Source organism: Bubalus kerabau, chromosome 2 (assembly GCF_029407905.1).
Source record: "Bubalus kerabau isolate K-KA32 ecotype Philippines breed swamp buffalo chromosome 2, PCC_UOA_SB_1v2, whole genome shotgun sequence".
NCBI lineage: Eukaryota > Metazoa > Chordata > Mammalia > Artiodactyla > Bovidae > Bubalus > Bubalus kerabau.
Genome location: NC_073625.1, coordinates 103,084,956 through 103,104,913, shown reverse-complemented (window position 1 = coordinate 103,104,913; position 19,958 = coordinate 103,084,956). Strand labels below are relative to the sequence as shown.

The 19,958-nt window shown below is 37.0% G+C and overlaps 1 protein-coding gene across 3 annotated transcripts in view; it reads right to left on the bottom strand.

Annotated features, from left to right (window-relative positions):
- The window catches only part of PHLDB2 (pleckstrin homology like domain family B member 2), a 128,027-nt gene that overhangs the window by 29,490 nt on the left and 78,579 nt on the right, over positions 1-19,958 (bottom strand). For all 3 annotated transcript variants that reach the window (XM_055568135.1, XM_055568137.1, XM_055568136.1), the window contains 7 exons: positions 17,465-17,593; positions 11,174-11,329; positions 9,805-9,915; positions 7,141-7,230; positions 3,424-3,567; positions 2,629-2,814; positions 543-683 (listed from right to left, as the gene is read on the bottom strand). In XM_055568135.1, coding sequence (XP_055424110.1) covers positions 543-683; positions 2,629-2,814; positions 3,424-3,567; positions 7,141-7,230; positions 9,805-9,915; positions 11,174-11,329; positions 17,465-17,593 — 957 coding nt within the window. The remainder of the gene's footprint in view (positions 1-542; positions 684-2,628; positions 2,815-3,423; positions 3,568-7,140; positions 7,231-9,804; positions 9,916-11,173; positions 11,330-17,464; positions 17,594-19,958) is intronic.

Sequence of the window (19,958 nt, the reverse complement as noted above, 5' to 3'; positions counted from 1 at the left end):
ACATGGGTTGACATTCTAGCTTCAATGCCAACCAGCCAAGGACACATGGGCCACTCACCTAGCTTGTTTCCACTTCAGTTTTTCCATGTGTACAATGGAGATACTAATTAGTATTAATACCTCTACTGCATGGTGTTGAGTTTTACAGTCAAACGATACACCTAAAAGGCGTAGCCCAGTGTCAGTTTCCAAGAAATGATCCAATAAATATCGGTTGCTAATACTCCTAGAAGCCAGGGCTTACATCCTCCAATTTCCAGATCTAGGATGCAGCCCTGGGAGTGTGTCATGGAAGTGAATGCCACTCACCACTTGTGTGGTGGTGGCAGAACATAGCCTGGACCAGGTGCTTTGGTCCCAGAGCTTACAATTCCAAATGTCCTCTGAACAAGATAGAAAGTACAATTCAGTTATGATGTCTGCCCAACAAGCAAACTTACGATCTATTATTGAGCATTTTCTTTAAGGCCTTTGCATGTCAGTCAACATAAGGACAGAAAGACTCACTGACGGTGAGGCTCGTGACTCTCCCCATGTCCTACCTTTGGGGTGGTGCTTCTCCCCATAGTAGCACTGCTGAAATGTGGGGATATGGAAGGTGTGGTTTTCTTTCGAGGCAAAGTGTCACTCAGATAGAGGCCTTCCTGGTGCTGTTTTTTCCTTTCTTCCAGACTTCTAAAATGCTTTAGATGCAAATGTAAAGCAGAATAGCAAAACTTGACTAATTGAAACAGATCACTAAAGAAATTAAGATGTATGCATTTACAAAGAAGCTTTGGAATGTTAACACAGACTAGAAAAAAATTATTCAACTTATCCTCAAGTTCGCTAAGCGACCTGGGCTAACATTTGGTAAGATACATAGACATGAGAAGTATTTATTGCTGAACCTAGAAAAATTCAGAAAAATCCACCTGTCACTTTGACAGTACTGCCGGCTGCCTTGGGGCCTCAGGGCAACTTACAAGTTATTATGATGGTTGCCATGTGGATGGTGGAACAGTCAGTGGACAAAGTGTAAGTAGTTTTCCCCCTTGTGTGTCTGGACAGTTCTGTGTGATGGCACAGATCCCAGAGTGAGGAGAATAAGAAACGGGAGAAGGAAGAAGATGAAGAGAAAGCACAAACAGGGAAGTTGGTTTAAAGATGGAATCATGTTTCAATCACATAAACATACTCCAAATCTACATGATGTTTCCATATAAGGCATCCTTCCAGACTGAAAAAAAGATCTTGGCCAAGGAGCCTCCATAGCGGTCCCTTACATTTGAAAATCCTCATGTTGACCATTTCACATTTTTTTTTTCCAGATTCCTAAGGCAACATTTTGCCAACTTGAAACTTACCCACATTTTTCTTGGCCTTCCCCAAAATGTCTTTGATAGGAAAGTTATTTTCTAATTAGAGGTTCTTTAGGTTGGATCATTTTAATACTAAACTCAGGCTTTTGAAATATCTAAAAATTAATGTAACTCAGATATCAAATTTGCTATCAATCTTCCAACATGCCAATCATGAAAAAATCTTCACTTTAACTTAAGAATTATCTATTTATACTAGACCTTTATTAACCTAAAACTAGCGAGGAGATATGGTCCTTTAACCAAAGATAATAGATAGGAAGGGTAGCTTTAAGAAAGTTAAGAGAAAGACATAACGAACCAGAGCTCACCTACTTTGGGAGGTCTATTGACTGATACCTTAGGATCTTCTGGGGCCAAATTCATGTAAGGATTTGATTACAGTTCAAAGTTTCAAAACAAAATGTTTTGATGGTTTAGTCACTAAGTCATGTTCGACTCTTGAGACCCCGTGGACTGTAGCCCACCAAGCTTCTCTGTCCAAGGAATTCTCCAGGCAAGAATACTGGAGTGGGTTGCCATTTCCTTCTCCAGGGGATCTTCCTGACTGAGGGATCAAACCTGGGTCTCCTGCATTGCAGGCAGATTTTTACCAACTGAGCCACTAGGGCAGTCCATGAGTATTCATAAAATGTCCTAAAAAGAGGGCAACACGTTTGGAAGAAGAAATTATTTATTTTAAAATATGTAATAAAAAACTGTTGTTCTATGGACCAAATGCACTGCTTGTGATATGACTCTGGACAAGCTGTTTATCAACACTGAGCCTCAGTTATCTACATATCAATACAGAGATAGCTCATATTTCATGGGATTGTTAGAAGGAAGAAATGAGACATTTGTAAAATGCTAAGGAAGTTTTGACTCACAGCAGAGGAATGGTGTCTACTATTATGGTTTCAATAATGTGTAAGGAAAATATTTTGTGTTGGCATGGCAACTTTGTATACCATGGATTTTATGGAAATAATTACTATGATTTTGAAAAATACCTGAGGTTGCAACAGTTTGACTGAATGGGAACTGAAGCCTGAGGATGTGAAACTAGCTTCAACATATCAAAAGCCAGGTGAGGACAATCAAGGTCTCAAGCTCTCTAACAATCCCCACACTCTTAGGGCCAAAATAAATGTTCTTTTTAAAAAAAAGGAGTATGCACCTTATCTTTTTAAAAAATATCTTTGGAAAAACTGAAGAAAAGATTTCACATCAGTAAGTCTGTTGTCAAGGTAAAATTCCCAAACTCTAAATGCCAGCTCCTAATTACCTGCTGGTCCTGCTGCTGTTGCCTCCTGTGTTTCTTAGCTGGTAGAGGAGGAGGTGTGTCATTTAAAGGAAAAGAATCGACAGAGGTAGCCACGGCTTCAGGCCAAGGGGCTGATGGAGGTTGAGTGATAGGATGAGAAGAAAGAGTGGAAGGAAACATAAATCCAGGACAGACAGACGATCTTTGCTTTAAAGGAGAGAAAAAAAGTATTTATGTGTCCATATGAAATGAAAGAATAAGACAAAGAAATGAAATCGATAATCTCATTGTTCTGTTTTCTTATATGTTACTCAAGAGGTCATAAATGATGGGGAGTATCTTTAAATTTAGCCTTGTGTTCAAATCCCACACTTGGATCAGTAGGAGGTATTTTAATTTACTATTATTTATCTCTCCCCAGATGTTTTAAAGCAGCAGAAAATGAAAAAGAAATCCGTACTGTAAAACAAAATTGAATACAAAATCAAACTGGAAAGGTGCTTCAAACCAACAATTTTAGAAAGTCTCTTTGGTTTCTAAGAAAACCAGGCTGGGCTAAAGCGCTAAGATAGAGTTTATTCTTCTGAACTTCCTTCTCCTAGTACTCTATACTCTGTACCATATTTCATGGTTTCAAGTATTACTATTAGTAGAGCATTACTACCCAAATTGGTCTGTTTTTCAAACTCCGCATCACTCCAGCTCTCTGGTCAACCAGACATATCTTTGTCTCACACACCATCGTTTTCTGTCAACCATGGGTTAATTTTTGACATGAGGAAAGCAGTGAATGAATGAAATGGCATGCCAACACACCTCTTTACTTTGTGGCTGGCTCATCAGCACAGCTGTGGTAGGCCCAGTGGCAGCAGCATCAGCATCAGCAGGAAACTGAGTGGAAGGGGGGAGATTCGTGGAACTGCCACATGACTCATTAATCTCATTTACAATGATATAGCCCTAAAATGAGGAATTGATACATTAAACATGAGGAAAGCAAGAGCTGAAGCATGCGAGAGTATTAATGCTCCAGTACAATGGAGTTAGCTCAGAGCATCACAGCCAGGTATCTGTGGTATTATCAAATGTTTCATTAAGGCAATCATCAGTTATGAAAATGGATGTATGGTGCTTAATCTTGAAAAATTGTATTTCCAACATTAAAAGTAAATTTTCAGATAAAATCAAAATGACTTATTATAAATAACCCAATACCTTTGATTTAAAAATATCCATCCATGTCAGCATTCATTCTGTTGACTGAATAAGGTTGTCACTACACAGCATTTAAAATAATCACACACAAAAATAAATCTGAGACATAAAATCGACAGTGCAACCACTCTCTGATTCAAGAGACATTTCCATATTAAGATTTTCTCTTCTTCTCCTGTTGCCTGACAAACTAGAGAGTGAATAAATATAGATTAAGGACTACTGACTTTTGCACTAAGACATTTACAAAGCAGTAGTTTATTTTTAATAGAATCTAGCTTTTAGGCATCTCAACAAAATGAAAATAAAAAGGACACTATTCTCCTGTGAGCCTTCCCTAGCAAGAGAAATGTACACGCACTCGTGCGTGTGCACACACACACATCGCGCGTGCACACACACACACACACACACACACCCTTAAGGCAAAGTTGCAGCTCAAGAGTGTTTCAGTTTAAGGCAACTTCCCTCTAGAACAGTGAATTTTCAGTTACTTTTAAATTCAATGATTCAGTTGTGGCTTCAGCTTAGAGAAAATACCCATGAATCAAAATCTTTGAGAATAAAAATTTCTGAATTTACAGTTGAGGAAAAGGCCCTTGTAAATTACCATGGAAAGTAATTGTACAGACCATTCATATTTTCACTACACGAATAAAACAGCATGAAAAAAGAATAAAGGGTATAAATTAGCATCTCTCTTTTAAAAGTAAATTGTGTTAAATTTTGGAGAAGGTGATGGCACCCCACTCCAGTACTCTTGCCTGGAAAATCCCATGGATGGAGGAGCCTGGGAGGCTGCAGTCCATGGGGTCGCAAAGAGTTGGACACGACTGAGTGACTTCACTTTCACTTTTCACTTTCATACCTTGGAGAAGGAAATGGCAACCCACTCCAGTGTTCTTGCCTGGAGAATCTCAGGGACAGGGGAGCCTGGTGGGTTGCCGTCTATGGGGTCGCACAGAGTCGGACACGACTGAAGCGACTTAGCAGCAGCAGCAGCAGTGTTAAATTTAATATTTGAGTTCTACTTGTCCATCAATACTTTCAGACAGTGGCTCCAGGAAAGGTAAGATATTGTTATGCTGGTAAAGCAAAAATCCCAGACGGGAAAACAAGGTTTTCACTGAGAGTTTATAATTCTGACAAAGTAGAGAAAACCGGAGTTGACTGTTTATAAATTGAAGATATCAAAATGCTGCTGAATTTAGTTCTGCACTTCAGAAAGGGACAATAGATAGTATGTAAAGCTTTATAATTTAAACTGAAGAAAGGAAGTTGAAAATTGGGTTGTCAAATTTATTTTATCTTTGATAATGAATGAGAATGAAGAGTAGCAACTTGAGTTATTCTTTTGCTAAGTTGGTAGAACCTTTCAAAACCAAAATTTGATTCCTATATGATTCATATAATAACCTATTATAACTGTAATAACCTAATTAATTGCTTAAAAATTGTATGTCATTTTTCAAAAGTGGGACTTATTTAAAAGAGTTGGATATAAATTCATCATTCTTTTAAAAGAAAGAGAGAGAATGAGAGAGTTGGGGGGAGAAAGAAAGACAAGAGAAAGAAAGAAAATTAAAACATCTTCTGAGCCAAGTCTGCTAGACATGAGAGAGAACACATAGCCATGCAACAAACATGAGAGTTGCAGACACACAAATACAGTCAAAACATCAAATGGGCTTTCAACAACAGGAGGGCTGCAGAGAAAAAGAGTAACTCTTTAATAGGAAGGCAAAGATTTTATTCTTCTAAGAGGTAAAGAGACCTTAGACCCTATCTAATGCATTTGGAAGCCACAAGCCCTTCAAACTCACGTCCAGAGTCACACTGCATACCTTTCTACTTAAACCTATTCTTTCCTCAGTCTTCTCCATCTCAGTAACAGCTACTCACCATCCACTTCATTATTCAAACTGGAATTTTTAACAGCAGCATTCCTGACAATGCTCTTAACGTACTTCACTCCCACATCCAATCTATCAGCAAGAACTGTCAACTCTACCTCCAAAGCATTTCTGCATCTAGCTGGTTCTGTCCATCTTTCTTTATTTGTTCAAATTCAAGTCACCAGCACCTCCAACTTATACTGCAATCACTGCCCCACTGGTTTTCCAGCACCTCTTCCTTATAATCCAATACAGCAGCTCAGAATGATCTTTAACAAATGGATCTCAAATACTGTCACCTCCCTGCTTAAAACCACTCAGTGGCTTCCCATCCACATAAAATAAACTATATTTCTTTAACATGACTCACAAAAGCCAGCCCCTGCCCACCTCACAGACATAATCTTATTCCTCTACACTCCATTCACAAGCATCCTTTATGCAGTGAATCTGCCAGTTCTGTGTTGTAAATAGTGGAGAGAAACTCCTTAACTGAATGGTCTAATAAAGCTTTTGTGGAAACATTTCACAAAATGCTTCCAAGGTACATATCAGTACGTATCAGTCACACCTGTTATGTGATGAGCATTTACTTCACACACACACACACACACACACACACACACATACACATATATATACATACACACACACAGAAAATATTTTCTATTTTCTATGAAGGAATTCCTAACTTTACTGCTTTTTTTTAAAGCAGTTTATAAAGTGGTTTTTGCTATTACAAAAAATTTTATGCATAAGCAAGCTTTTTCTTTAGCTTTTTGAAAAAAAAAAGATCAAGAAAGCTCTGTCTTTCTGGTCAGGGTTCTAATTTTCCAAATTAGAGTTAAAATATTTTTACCATTATAGCAGTGTAGCTCTATAAAAAGATATTTGGGAAAGGCTGGTGATGGGGTCTTGGGAAAGATGAACGTTTGGGATAAAGAGGGTGTACAGCTTAATGTAAACAGGATTTTTCCAATTTAGGGCGAAATAACCCAGACAACACTGGGGGAAAAGGGTAGAGATGTTTGGGGGCTTTTCACGTTCCAGAAGACATAGGAAAAAGAGAAGAAAGTAGGAAAGATGAGAAACTGAGAAAGGAAAAGGCAAGAGGAAAGAAGAGCTATTAAGACTAGTTTTGGTTTGGATCCTAAACGTTTGAAACCCCAAAGTAACCCACATCACTATTAAGCAAAGTGTACACACACACACACACACACACACACAGCATCTGCATCAGACATAAAGATAATCCCTGAAATTCTCAAAGCATAAATCAGGAAAGGCAGGAAAACCTCAAAGCACTGAGTGCTTTCACAAGTCACTTCAGTTCACGTTTCCCAGTCAGCTAATCCCAGAAAAATGAGGTACATCTCCTGAGTTCTAAGGTGATAACGAGTGGACATGTAAAATCACAGCTTACCTCTTTCAGAGTATTGGGGGTGACAGGAAACCCTTTCCCCCCAGAGAGGCTGGAGTATTTCTTTTCCAAATTACAAAGATTTTCCTTTTCCTGAAGGAACACAAAATCTATTAAGCTGAGTCAACTTTGTATTTTCCTGATGACTAACAACGTCACTCTTTCATGGGACTTATTGACTCTTCACATAACTTCTTTTGTGAAATGTTTCAATTGCAGCCTTTTGTCTGTTTTTTAAAATTTTATTTGTTGGTTGTTCACTATTTTTGAGTTTTGGAGTTTCTAATATCTTCTGTATACAAGTCTTTTGTCATTTACTCTTTTAGAAATCTTTGTTTACTCTGAGGCCATGAAGGTATACTTGCCCACCTGTATTTTCTAGATGCTTTATTTTCCTAATTTTTATGTTTAGGTCTATAATCTGTCTCAAATTAATTTATATGCACGATATGAGGATAAACAGTGTTGAGATTCATTGTTTTCCATGTTTGCCCAGTTGATCCAGCACCATATGCTGGACTTTCCTTTCCCTCTGGATTGTCTTGGAACCTTTGTCAAAAATCAATAGACAGTATGTGTGATTCTATTTCTGGACTCTGTTCGGTTCCTCTGATCTATATGTCTATTTGTATGCCAGCACCACACCCTCTTAAATGCTATAGCTTTACAGTAAAACTTCAAGTCAAATAGCATAAATCCTCCAACTTTGCTCTTGTTCAAAGTTGTCTTGGCTATGCTATGCCCTTTACATTTTCATGTACATTCGATTCCCATTATCTGCAGTGATGACCTTCTATAATGTTGCCACGAACGCTGAGGCAGTGAATACTGACCCACTGTTCCAAAGGGAAATATAAGGTTGGGCTGCTGTGGGCATCTGGTCACAATATTTTCATCAACTGATCATTACATAACTTTGTCTTAACGTGTGTTTCCATTTAAAGACATCTTATTTAATAGACAATGTTGCTTATTAACATTAAACTCATAGCCAACAGTACTATAATTCCTGACTGAAAGCTGTTTATCTAACAGATGTATTTTCACCACGAGGCACATCACAACTTTCCTGCCCTTAGAACACCAGACAATACTTTAGCACTTGTGAGGCATTTAAATGGCAAAATCATCAATGAAAAGCACAAAAACATGGCACCAAATGGTCTACAAAAAGGACATTTGTTTACAGCATGAGAGCAAAACAAGATGCTAGAGCACTGTCTTGTTCAACCTCAACTGAGAATATGAATGTCCATTGAGTGACTCAAAATTTTCACTGTTCTGTGCTCACCTGTCCATCAATGACTGCATGACAAGTATTGATTTTAGGTTTACAAAGGTTAGTGATTAGGTAGAGTCACAAATATGGACCCCGTGAATAATGAAGATCAACTGAAAATTCTAGTATCACTGGAATTTTTATTGGGGTTGAGGTATAGCTATAGGTCAATTTGGGAAAACAAAAATCTTAAGACATAGTTTTTACAACAGAATTATATATTTTAATGAGGAGATCTTATTTCTACTTTGTGCTAACCCATTAAAAATCTATCACTAAGAGATTTTTTTTCTTTTTTTGCTAAAATTTCAGCAACTACTTAAATATTATATGTTACACAATCTAATTTAAGCTGTGCCTTTGAATCTTGTGTGCAAAAGGTGGTGGGGAGCCTAACAGCACCAGAGTTCACCCCCAGAGCAGAGGATAGGGTTGGAAAGTCCAACTTCAACTGGCAATGTCCAGGTGCTGAAGAAGCAGGAGGAGGGGAACTGCCAGGGATTCATGTAGGCTACAGAGGCACTGTAAGTGAACTCATGATTGCATGTGAAGGGCCAATTTTCTCTTCTCAACCTGCAAATGGCTAAGCAGTAAAGATGTGAACGAGTGCTCCAACTCCATTTCTTCTAGATGGGACCATGGTGCAGCATTGTCTTTAATCCATCATCTGAGATTTGTTCTCTCCTGCACTCCACTCTGAGTCCATCTCATATTTTCATGATCCCAAGTGTGTCCCATTGCTAAATGGCCTGCATGCAAGCCCCAGTCCTGAGACTAGCCCCATCAACTTTAATTTTTTGCATCTTATCCCTGAAATTAAGAGATTATGTCAGAAAATTAGGCTGCAGTTTGGACAAAAGAAACCCTTTACATGGAGCATATTAGAGGCTGGGTGGATGGGGACACCATCCCTGTGATGAGGATGACCTTGCCACACCCACATGTGGCATTCACCTTACCAATTAAGCCAAAATCCAATGTGGCATTTGCCAAGAAGACCCATATGCAAATAATTAGAGTTCAAAACACCAGGGCAACTGAGCCAAAATGTCTGACAGCAGTAAAAAGAACAGAATACGTTTAACCTATTTGATGAAAAATAAGATTTTTTTTTAAAGAAGAAAATCAGAAAACATACAGATTTTCCATAGTTTGGATTTTCACACTGTGGAAAAAACATGAAGAAAATGTCTTTGCTTATTTCTGAATTACAGTTATTCATTCAGAGCATCAGTTTATTAATGTGGAAGATTAAATAAAGATACATATAGAAAAGCCTTCCTTAAATTATAATTCATTCATTAAAAGGCAGTTAGTTTGATGGCAGCTATTTTCCCTGAACCGGAACCTGTGTTTTGCTGTCACCAGTACTGAAAAGAAATACTTACTCTCTGCAGCATCATTATTAAATTATTCTTTTCTTTCACAAAATGATCTTGTTCTCTTTGAGCCTGCTGGACAATGTGATTAGCTTGCTTTTTCAATGCAGAAATTTTTTCCTGGAGGGAAAAAAACCAACCACAGAAAGATGTACATTAGACACTTATGGGTTTGTTGTTGGTCCTGGAAAAGGGAGAAGTGTTTATAACTAGAAGTGCAGTGACCATATTTCATTGATGTTAGGTGTGGTTTTTGTGACCCCATGAACTGCAGTCCGCCAGGCTCCTCTGTCCATGGGGATTCTCCACTCAAGAATACTGGAGTGGGTTGCCATGCCTTCCTCCAGGGGATCTTCCCAACCTAGGGATTGAACCCAGGTGTCCCACAGTGCAGGTGGATTCTTTTCCATCTGAGCCACCAGGGAAGCCCAAGAATACTGGAGTGGATAGACTATCCCTTCTCCAGGGGAACTTCCTGATTCAGGAATCAAAATGGGGTCTCCTGCACTGCAGGCAGATTCTTTACCAGTGGAGTACCAGGGAAGACCACCCAGTGTTAGGTACGCAGTTATTATTATCCAGACTGTGAAGCAGTTTCTTTGAACTCAAAAGCTCAAGGCTTTTCTTTACCTAAGACCAAGTGATTTGGAATATATTTCAAGGATCCATAAGTCAATGGGAAATCTTGTTTTAGAACATAAATGAATTTCTGACTTCACCTTGGGAGATGCCTCATGGGAAGAAAAACAACGGAATTTCTTGTTTAAACTGAAAGTGTCACCTTCTCCATTGTCCTTTCCCTCAATTTTATCGGTTTAGTACAGAGCACTGGGGTGATGATTATACATTTTGGAACAAGAGATGAATTCTGGACTCGACATCTGGGTGCTCAGGGTTGGGTGGAGGCAGTCACTAGCATAGCATTCCCCAAGGCTGCTTCTAATAGTAATAAGCTATCAGCCAGCTTTGAAAACTATTGGGTCTGGAAACAGAAATTCCAAAAGAGTTTTCAACAAATTATTTTAAATCAAGTTACTATGATTGCAAAAGCAAATAATTTAAAATAAATATCTAGATTTCTGATTTTCTCTACCTTGGTATTCATGTAAAAGAATCAGACATTCATAAATACATTTACAGCATCAGGTAACACTAACTATACCAAGTCTCACTTTATCTAGTTCGGAGCATCAGTTGGCATGCACGTGGCAGGCTCCATGATCTGCCAAATATAACAAAACACACAAAGATATTCAGATATAACAGATATACAGACAGATGGACATATGCTATAGCTATATTAACAATCACTATTGTCTCATAGCCAGGGCTACATATATTTTGACTTTTTACATTGAACAACACCTGGTAAAAGTACCTTTCTAGTAACAATGTTCCGTTGATACTCAGCCACTTCACGCAGGAGCTGCTGGGTCAGGTTCTCCTTTTCCTCATCTAGACGGCTTTCACGCTCAAGCTGCTGGAATTCCAGGTCTTCAAAGTGTTTGCTCTCAACATCCAGTAGGTCGGCATCCTTTGGAGAAAAGGGAATGAAAACAAGACACACGAGAATGGCTGCAGCCTTCTTAACGTGAAGAAAAAATTAATAAAAGCAGAAAGTCCAAAATATCTTTGCAGTTACAACACTGACCAGGATTAGAACATGATAATCATCTCTTTGGAGTTAAACTCCAGAGTGGTGACTAGGATGAAACTGAAAGGAACTGCGGTAGGGGTGGGAGGGGAGCATTTATTTCACCATTGGTTTTAGACTGTTGTTTGGTTGTAGGAATTCTTGCTTTAACTCTACCAGGTGGCTTTAAAATGGATCATGAAATATAAAAAGAATGCAATAAAAAACCTAAATATTATCTGCAGACCAAAGGTGTAACATAATCTCTTGAGAAACTTATTTTTCACAAATTTTCAGATGAAATCAGACTTTAGCATAAAGACTAAATTCAATATTTCAAAGTTGCTTACTATAAAAAATAAAAGATTCAGGGGATAGGGTGGGAGGTGGGAGGAAGGGGACCTATGTATACCTATGGCTGATTCATGTTGATGTATTGCAGAAACCAACACAATATTATAAAGCAATTATCCTTCAGCTAAAAATAAATATATTAAAAAAATAAACCTTAAAAAAAAGATTTAAAAGTTGGCATACATAACAGATCAGAGGTCTCTAAGGGGAATATATGTATCCCAAATGGCATATAACACAAGGCACTGGGATGTGAGGAAGAAATATTAGACCTTCTTTATGTTTATTTTTAGTTTTCCCTTTTCTTTTACAATTTCTCAATAAATGTTCTCTAATGTACATACAGGTAAAGTAACATATGTAAGATTATTTTAAATGAATATATATTTTTTGAGCATGCATACATACATATAATACATGTATTTATAACATTATATGACCTCTATGTATGTACATATAGGAATGCATGCTCAAGTAATTTTAGTGAAGGGAGAAGTCATCAAAAACATTTGAAGACTGGAGTTCTTATATGGGCTTCTGTCAATCCCTTAAAATTGTTTACAAACCTTCTTACTAGAAAGAGTAGGAACCACAGTGTTCATAAAGCACAAAGACTGACTCAAAAGGTTAAGCGGTGCTAGCCTAGGAATAAACTTCAGGACATTTAAGAACAAACAGAAATCATAAAAATCAGTCTAGAAGAGGCATTCTCTAACCTATGAGATGTCTGAAGACAGGGCTGAAACCGGACCTGAGCAGAGGCTGGTGCATGTGGTATGAACTGTTCTCCCATTCACTCAGAGAAAACAAAAAGCCTCCTGATTTGGGGAGCCTTTGACAGAACCATAAAATGTGGCATGTATAGAAGATTCTTTTTAAATATATAATTTATAAATAATTAATGACCCCCCCAAAAAACAGGCAGCTGGGCTATGTGACTCATAGCTCTAAGTGCCAGGGCATTTTTTTCAATCAACCCATTAAAAAGAGTTGGATTTTGTGTTGTTCTTTCTCAACCCTTTATCAAGCATAGTAGAAAACCTTTTGTATATCCATGTGTGCGCACACACACACTATATAGTATGCATGTATAATATGATATATATATTTTAGAAAACATGAATTTTTGCCTAGCTAAAAAATTTATGACATTTTGGTTCCACTTGTTTGACTTGGTAAGAATAGAATACTAGATTTCTAATTTATATTTATTCAAAACTTTGATACAGTTTCATGTATTTTGGCATCTAGTATCACTGCTATGTCTAGAAAGTTTATTATCTTAGTGATTTAAAAAAAATTGAATGAGGATTGAATCTTTTAATTCAATTCCGAAAATATAAAGAAATACTATCTTGGTTTCAAAAAACAGGAAAATAAATGTGACACAGTATTATTAACTCAAGTACAGATTCCATTCGAATTTCCAAAAAAAAAAAGAGTTGGATAAATCTGTGATAAATTAGGTCTATTATCAGTATTTAAACACACTACCCCCTCCTCTGATTTTCATGTAAGTGATAAATTAAATATTTTAATTAAATGAAATATTTTCCTATCTTCTGGAATTAATTTTATTCTGAGGATGATTCACAAAAGGACTATTAGCTACCATGAAATTACAACCAGCACTATAGCAACAAGACTATTATGCCAACACAGACAGTGGATTCTCAAAGCCTAAGAACAGAAAAAACAAGGTGAAAAACACATTCAGCATTTCTCACAACTTCTTTACATTTTAATTGGCCAAATGTAAAGCAGTTTTGGTTTCAAGTAACTGGGTGATATTTCAAATTTGTCAGAGATTTCACGCTTATAACTTCTACAAGAATTAATGAATTTGGACCAAATCTAGTTGTTCCTAAAGGAATTAAGATGTAACTCTAATGTTATGTCTTAAAACAAAATATCTGCAGTCTTAAAACATCAGTGATATATTTATTCACAGAAGCTTCCATATTCAAGTTTTTAAAGACTTTCAATTAAACTTGGCCTGTGGCTAAAGGTTATTGAGACAAAAATTTTAATAAGGTTTCTTTTTTGTTTGTTTATAAAGAATCTTCACTCAAAGTGGGCATATGGCTCACAATATATACACTAGGCTGGTAAATTGCTTGCCCCACATCTGGTTAATATGCAACATGTGTTATTGTAACCACATGAAGGTCAAAAAGTCACCAATTTATTTTTAGTAAATATTTAAACCACTGTATGAAAATAATAGCACACTAGGCAGGAAAGTTTAAAATTAAACCTAAGCTCAGCACTCAGATTCCTCTGGTGTAATCATCTGATCAAGTTATCTAAAGCATTGAAATGTGTGTATATAAACTTACACTGTGGAAGAAAAACAACTTGGGAGGGGAAAAAAAAACTGTTACAAGATTTTAGATAAGAATAAGTATTCAAGAGATGGAATTTAGGGGCAGGAGTAGTTTAATTGAGCACAGAATAATATATACAGGAAGCTCTAAGTCAAGTGTGTGACTAGTTGAATGAAAATTTTAACTAAACTTCTCCACTAAAAGAATATGACAAGTCTTTACTGGCTGCAAGTTCAAAGGCCAGGTGTGAAAGGAAATAAAACAGATGTGATAAAGAAAATTCAGTGAAAGTCATTTTTTCTTCCCAATAACATTTTTTTAGAATGTGTAGCTAGTGGTAAAGAACCCGCCTACTAATACAGGAGACTTAAGAGACGTGGTTTCGATCCCTGGGTCAGGAAGATCCCCTGGAGAAGGATATGGTAACCCACTCCAGGATTCTTGCCTGGAGAATCCCATGGACAGAGAAGCCTGGCAGGCTACAGTCCATAGGGTCACAAAGAGTCAGACACAACTGAAGTGACTTAGCATGCAGCATGCATGGCAGAAGTTTACATGCACGACTTTGTTTTCTTTGCTTTCTTTCAGTAGAGGAACTGAAAGAAGAGATTAGATATGGTATGGCCAGGAGATACTACAAGAATAGTTTTACGACTGCTCAAGGCCAACTCTGAAAGCAAGTTTATAAACTTTTTAAGAGTGTGTTACTATTTCTCTGTCTTTATGCACTATATTCAAAAACTCTTTTGTATACTTTTTTGAATTGGAAAAAAGACAATGAAAATTGTCTAGTACAAACTTCTCATTTTATACATGAGGATACTGAGGCCCATAGAGGTTGAATGACTTATCCAAGAGTAAAGGATAAACTAATTGTGGACCTAGTGAGGAAAACAGAAAAGATCTCCTAATTGTAGATATCACTGTGTAGAATTTTTTTTAAAATCAAGAGACCTAACTCAACCATTCAGCTGAACAAACATCAAAACACAAGAAAACTATCCTAGCCAGGCCTCTGCTGGCAAAGGAAAGGCTCATTTATCTTCAGCTTTTTTTCTCCTATCACTTCTATGATTTGACTGGTAAGCCCAATTATCAACTACATTAAATCACAGGCCATGAAATCAACATTGGATGAAAACTGTATTCTGCCTCTAAAGCAATGACTTAGGAGTTAAGAAGCCCAGTCATAAATCCATAGTGTTGTATGCACAAAATCATTTTACAGTTTTGGCTCACATATTTGAGATTGCATACAGGCTAAGAAAATTATTTTCTTCCTATTCATTCATTTTCTCTTGTGTCTGATTTGTCACCTAATGAAGTTAGTTGTAATAAAATCAACATTACTGAATTTAGCTTAAATGCCTTGGGGAAAGCTCTGTAATGAAGTGCTCTTCTGGAGTGTTTGCAGTCTGAAGGGAAATGAGTTGTGATAACACAGGAAGCTCCAGTATGAATGGACTTCTCATAAAGTAAGTGAACTTTTTACTGATTAAGCCAAAGGACTGATGAAGAGTCATTTTGATCATTGTCCATCTCTAGAAAACAGAATTAGTATTTCTCTTAATATCAGGTGAACAGAAGCTAGCACAAGCCAGTTTCTCTCCTAAGGAAAGGGGTTTTATGATAAAAATTTTGCAGTCTGCTTGGAAAGGAAGAGGAAGGAGTCTTTGCCTTCGATTAGTGGAATAGGCTGTCTGCATCATTTCCTTTCATCTTTTGTAGTCAAAATCCTTGGAACATACAGAAATTTATGAGTTATCTTATAGAATCTAGATTAAGCAAACTAATTATATTATGCCTGACTCCAAGTTATTAATAGAATTTGCCAATTTTTATTTGAATATTTATAAAGAATATAAGCAATAACTAGATAACTAAAGGAAGGGAAGAACAAAATGCATAACCATGTTTCTGACTCTAAATAAAGCATTATGGTGACTGTGTAAAATCTTTAGCAATAACGAAAACTGAAAAATAGTGAACAAATATAAAAAAATCAGTTTCCCAATCTCTTTTGTGAATTGGCATAAACACATAAAAAAAAAACTACAAACTAAAATAATTTTAGAAATACTTTTCTTTTTCCAATCATTTTTATCATAAGACTTTCAGCGAATTGGGACACTGAGGGACAGGAAGTTTTATCTTTTTACAGCAAATTAAGCTGTATACAATAAAATCAATGAAGGGGAAGAAACAGTTTTGAAATTTTTTTTATCCAACATTGTACAAATTACAAATATTAGAATTGTTAAGCTGTAGTTAACTTGTCTGTACTGGTTTCTTTCTATACTGAAAGATTCTTTCAATCTGTGCAATACATTGAAAAGCTTCAACTATAAATTTTCATAACCTAGTGATACTCAGGGCTATCAAACATTTTTGTATTCAAGGTCATCTTAAATATTTTCAAGGGTATACTATCTTAACTGATTTTTACCAAGTTGCCCATTTCCAAGAAGGCACAAACATAGTAATATGAGTAAAACTAGTTTTTCCTACACCTGTGGAATCATAAAATGTTACTTATTTAGGACAAATTACTATTATACTCCTTTAGAGATCCATAACTATTAATGACTGACTCCCCATAGTCACAGCCTATCTGGGCTGCTGTTTAGAGCAAACAACCCAGCTGTCAAGAGGCTATGAAATATGAAGTGGTCTTCCTAGTGTTTGCAAAACTATCCACCTAGGAAGACAGGTAGCAAGGTCGTTTCAACACTGCCAATATTAAAGATCGAAGAACAGCCTGATAAAATTCAACTAGAAAATCTATGCTGCATAAAATTTTAAAAAATTATGAAGCCTGAATATTGAATGCCCTGCATCTTGGGTCTTGTTTGATTATGTGATCATGCTAATGAGTTCAATGACACTAAGAATAAGAAAGGAAAAGAAAAACAGAATGATAAGAGGTGGTGGGGAGCAAACCAGAGAATAGAAAAATCTGTGCACAGGAGTATAAAATTAAGCTGGCAGGGGAAAAAAATTCAAGGGAAATTAGTACTCAAGATGCAGTAGAGAATGGAATGCAGGAAACAATGTCAGCTGATTTAAATGCTATGGTCTTGCTGGTTACATTTCAGTGAAGGCTCTCTTTTGTTTCAAAGAAGGACTTGAAATGTTTTTGCATTATTAATGAGGTGAAGGATTACAAGAAGGAATTTTATAACTGATTAGCAAGGAATAATATGTACTGTCAGCATGCATATTTCTATTTAAAACGTTATCTAATGAACAGAGTTTATGCAAATTTATGCTATGTGAAGGAGGGAGTCAAAGGTAAGTGGAACTTAATTGAAAAAAAAACAAAAAAACAACTAGCACATTCCTGTTTGCTACTGACCCTCTTCAGTTGTTGTTGTAACTGTTCCCTCATGGACTCAGGACAATTGTCCAGCTGGGTCTTCTGCTCGGAGTAAAGCTCCTGAAGCCTCTCTAGTTTTTCCCTTTCAGCATCAAGCTTTACCTTCTCCTGAAGTTCAGAAATCAGAAAATAGAAGTTACCTTCACACCCCAAGCAGGCGTTAGTGAACATTTCCCATGGATAATACAAATAAACAAACTCACAAACTCCAGACATCCTAGGAATGTAGAAACATATCTTGTTAGTGACTAAGATAAGGGGGGTCTAAGTGGAAGTAAAGCCAAGGGGCCCCATTTCTGCATTCTCCAAACCCAGCCCACTCCATTGGGTGTTGGCACTGATCCCCGTCTTTCCTTCCTCCCTTCCTTCCTGCCACCATGTTACAAAAGCAGGGGAAGCAACGGTCATGTTGGTCAATGGTGAACAAAGAACAAAAGAAATGCCAACCAAATTCCTAAGATAGCCCTGCAAAGAGTCACTTGCCAGGGAACCAAACAAAGGATGGCTAGTATTTACCTTGAGCACAATCAGAGTCCAATTTGCTGAAGGCATGTGTTAAGCAAACTTTGGAAACTATTTAAATTTTGTTCTCAGGTTAGAGGCATGTTAGGTGCATAAGTTGATACTCCAGTCATCTAGAAGTTTCAGCTCTTTGGCAAACCTCAGAGCTTAAGCAACTAGAAAATCTGCTGTCAAGGAGATCATCTAGTTCAGACATTGAAAGAGATAGTAAAAATGCAAGGTTGACAAAGCAGCAAAAGGAAGACTTGTTAGACAGTTTAGATACACCAAAGGTGTGACATTTATTGTGGAGATAAGGACTTCCCTACAAAGACTGACATAAAAAATTACTGAAACGAAAACTATGGAAAAAAAGTAAAGGAGTCACAGAACACAAGAGAAAAGAGAAGATAGCACTACCTCCCTCCCAGTCACACACTCCAAAGTGACCCTGGGTGTTTTCCAGGGTGTAATAGGCAAATACTGTGATACACTATTACACAGTCTTTTAAGGCTGCCTCTTAAACTGAGAAACAAAGCTCCAGTCTGTTCAGTGTCAGTTTTCCCATCTAAAGTTCCTTTTATGATACTCTGGACCCTTGAAGTAACTTTCAGATCTAATTGTCCCCTTGTATAATCTCAGCCTAAACTAAAGCGCTTCAGTGGAATGGTAGCACCACCAAGAGTTGAGGTGTGTGTGCTCTGTCGTATCAGACTCTGCCACCCCAAGGGCTGTAGCCCGCTAGGCTCCTCTGTCCATGGGATATTCCAGGCAAGAATCCTAGAGTGAGTTCCTGTTTCCTTCTCCAGGGGATCTTCCCAACCTGGGGATCGAACCTGCATCTCCTGCATTCTTTACCACCTTTAGGGAGCCCTCCTTTAAGTTACTCACTTTCAGTGGTGCTACCAGAAAAGCTGCATTCTGTTTTACATCTCCCTGCTTCTGTCACTGTTCCTTGCTCCTTTGATAAGCAAAATTCTACCACTTGACTTTCTTATGTTCACTATTGATTTGGTAGAAATAAAGCTGGCTTCCAAGTATATTACAGAAAAAAATTTTTTTGAAAGATGAAGATTTGAAGTAGCCCTATAAATTTATACTGCTTTCATTTCTTCATCCAAATGGTCGGGATTTCCTATGTAAACATACGTGTAAATTCCTTATAAAAGATGTTATATTTTAAGTCTAAAACTATATGACATCAATACCTACATCAGTGCACTTGAGTCTCCACTTTTGGCTTACATTTTTAAATTTTGAGGGTATTTTAGAAATGTATATTTTGATTTAAAAGAGCTTTTCTAAAAATGATTAAATCTAGAAGTCATAAAACTGAGACTCTTACCTCATATATCAGCCTAAAAATGATTCTACAACTTAGACTTTAGCAGACAATCAAGAAAGTTTCCTAAAAGGGAACTTCCTGGCAGCTCAGTGGTTAGGACTTGGTGCTTTCACTGCCAAGAGCCCAGGTTCAATCCCTAGTCTGGGAATTAAGATCTCACAATAAAAAAGAAAGGAAGTTTCCTGAGTCTTTAATGTGAAGCATGCTCACTATGCACAGCTGCTGTGTAGGAGTGAGAAAAAGCAATGGTGTCTTTCACAGAATAAAGGATTCTCAAGTGTTACCTCACAGAAAATTGAATATACTAGTACCAGTTAGTCTTTAGCTTCAGAATTAATCATTTTTTCCCTTAATAAAACCAACAATACAGAACACTTGTTGTCTTTTGGCTAAGAAAATGTTCTATTTCCCTTACTTGCAAATCAAAGATTGCCCTATTACATAGCAAAAGAATTTTAACCACAAAGAGTTCTGTTTCTAGGTACTGTATCATCAGAATTTGCACCCATTCCAGTTCCAAACAGAAAGGTAAACAAGTAAGAAAATTATTTATTCCAATCAAATAGCAAATGTGCAAAGCCCTAAGATTTAAAATCATATATGATAGAAAACACTGAAACATCTAA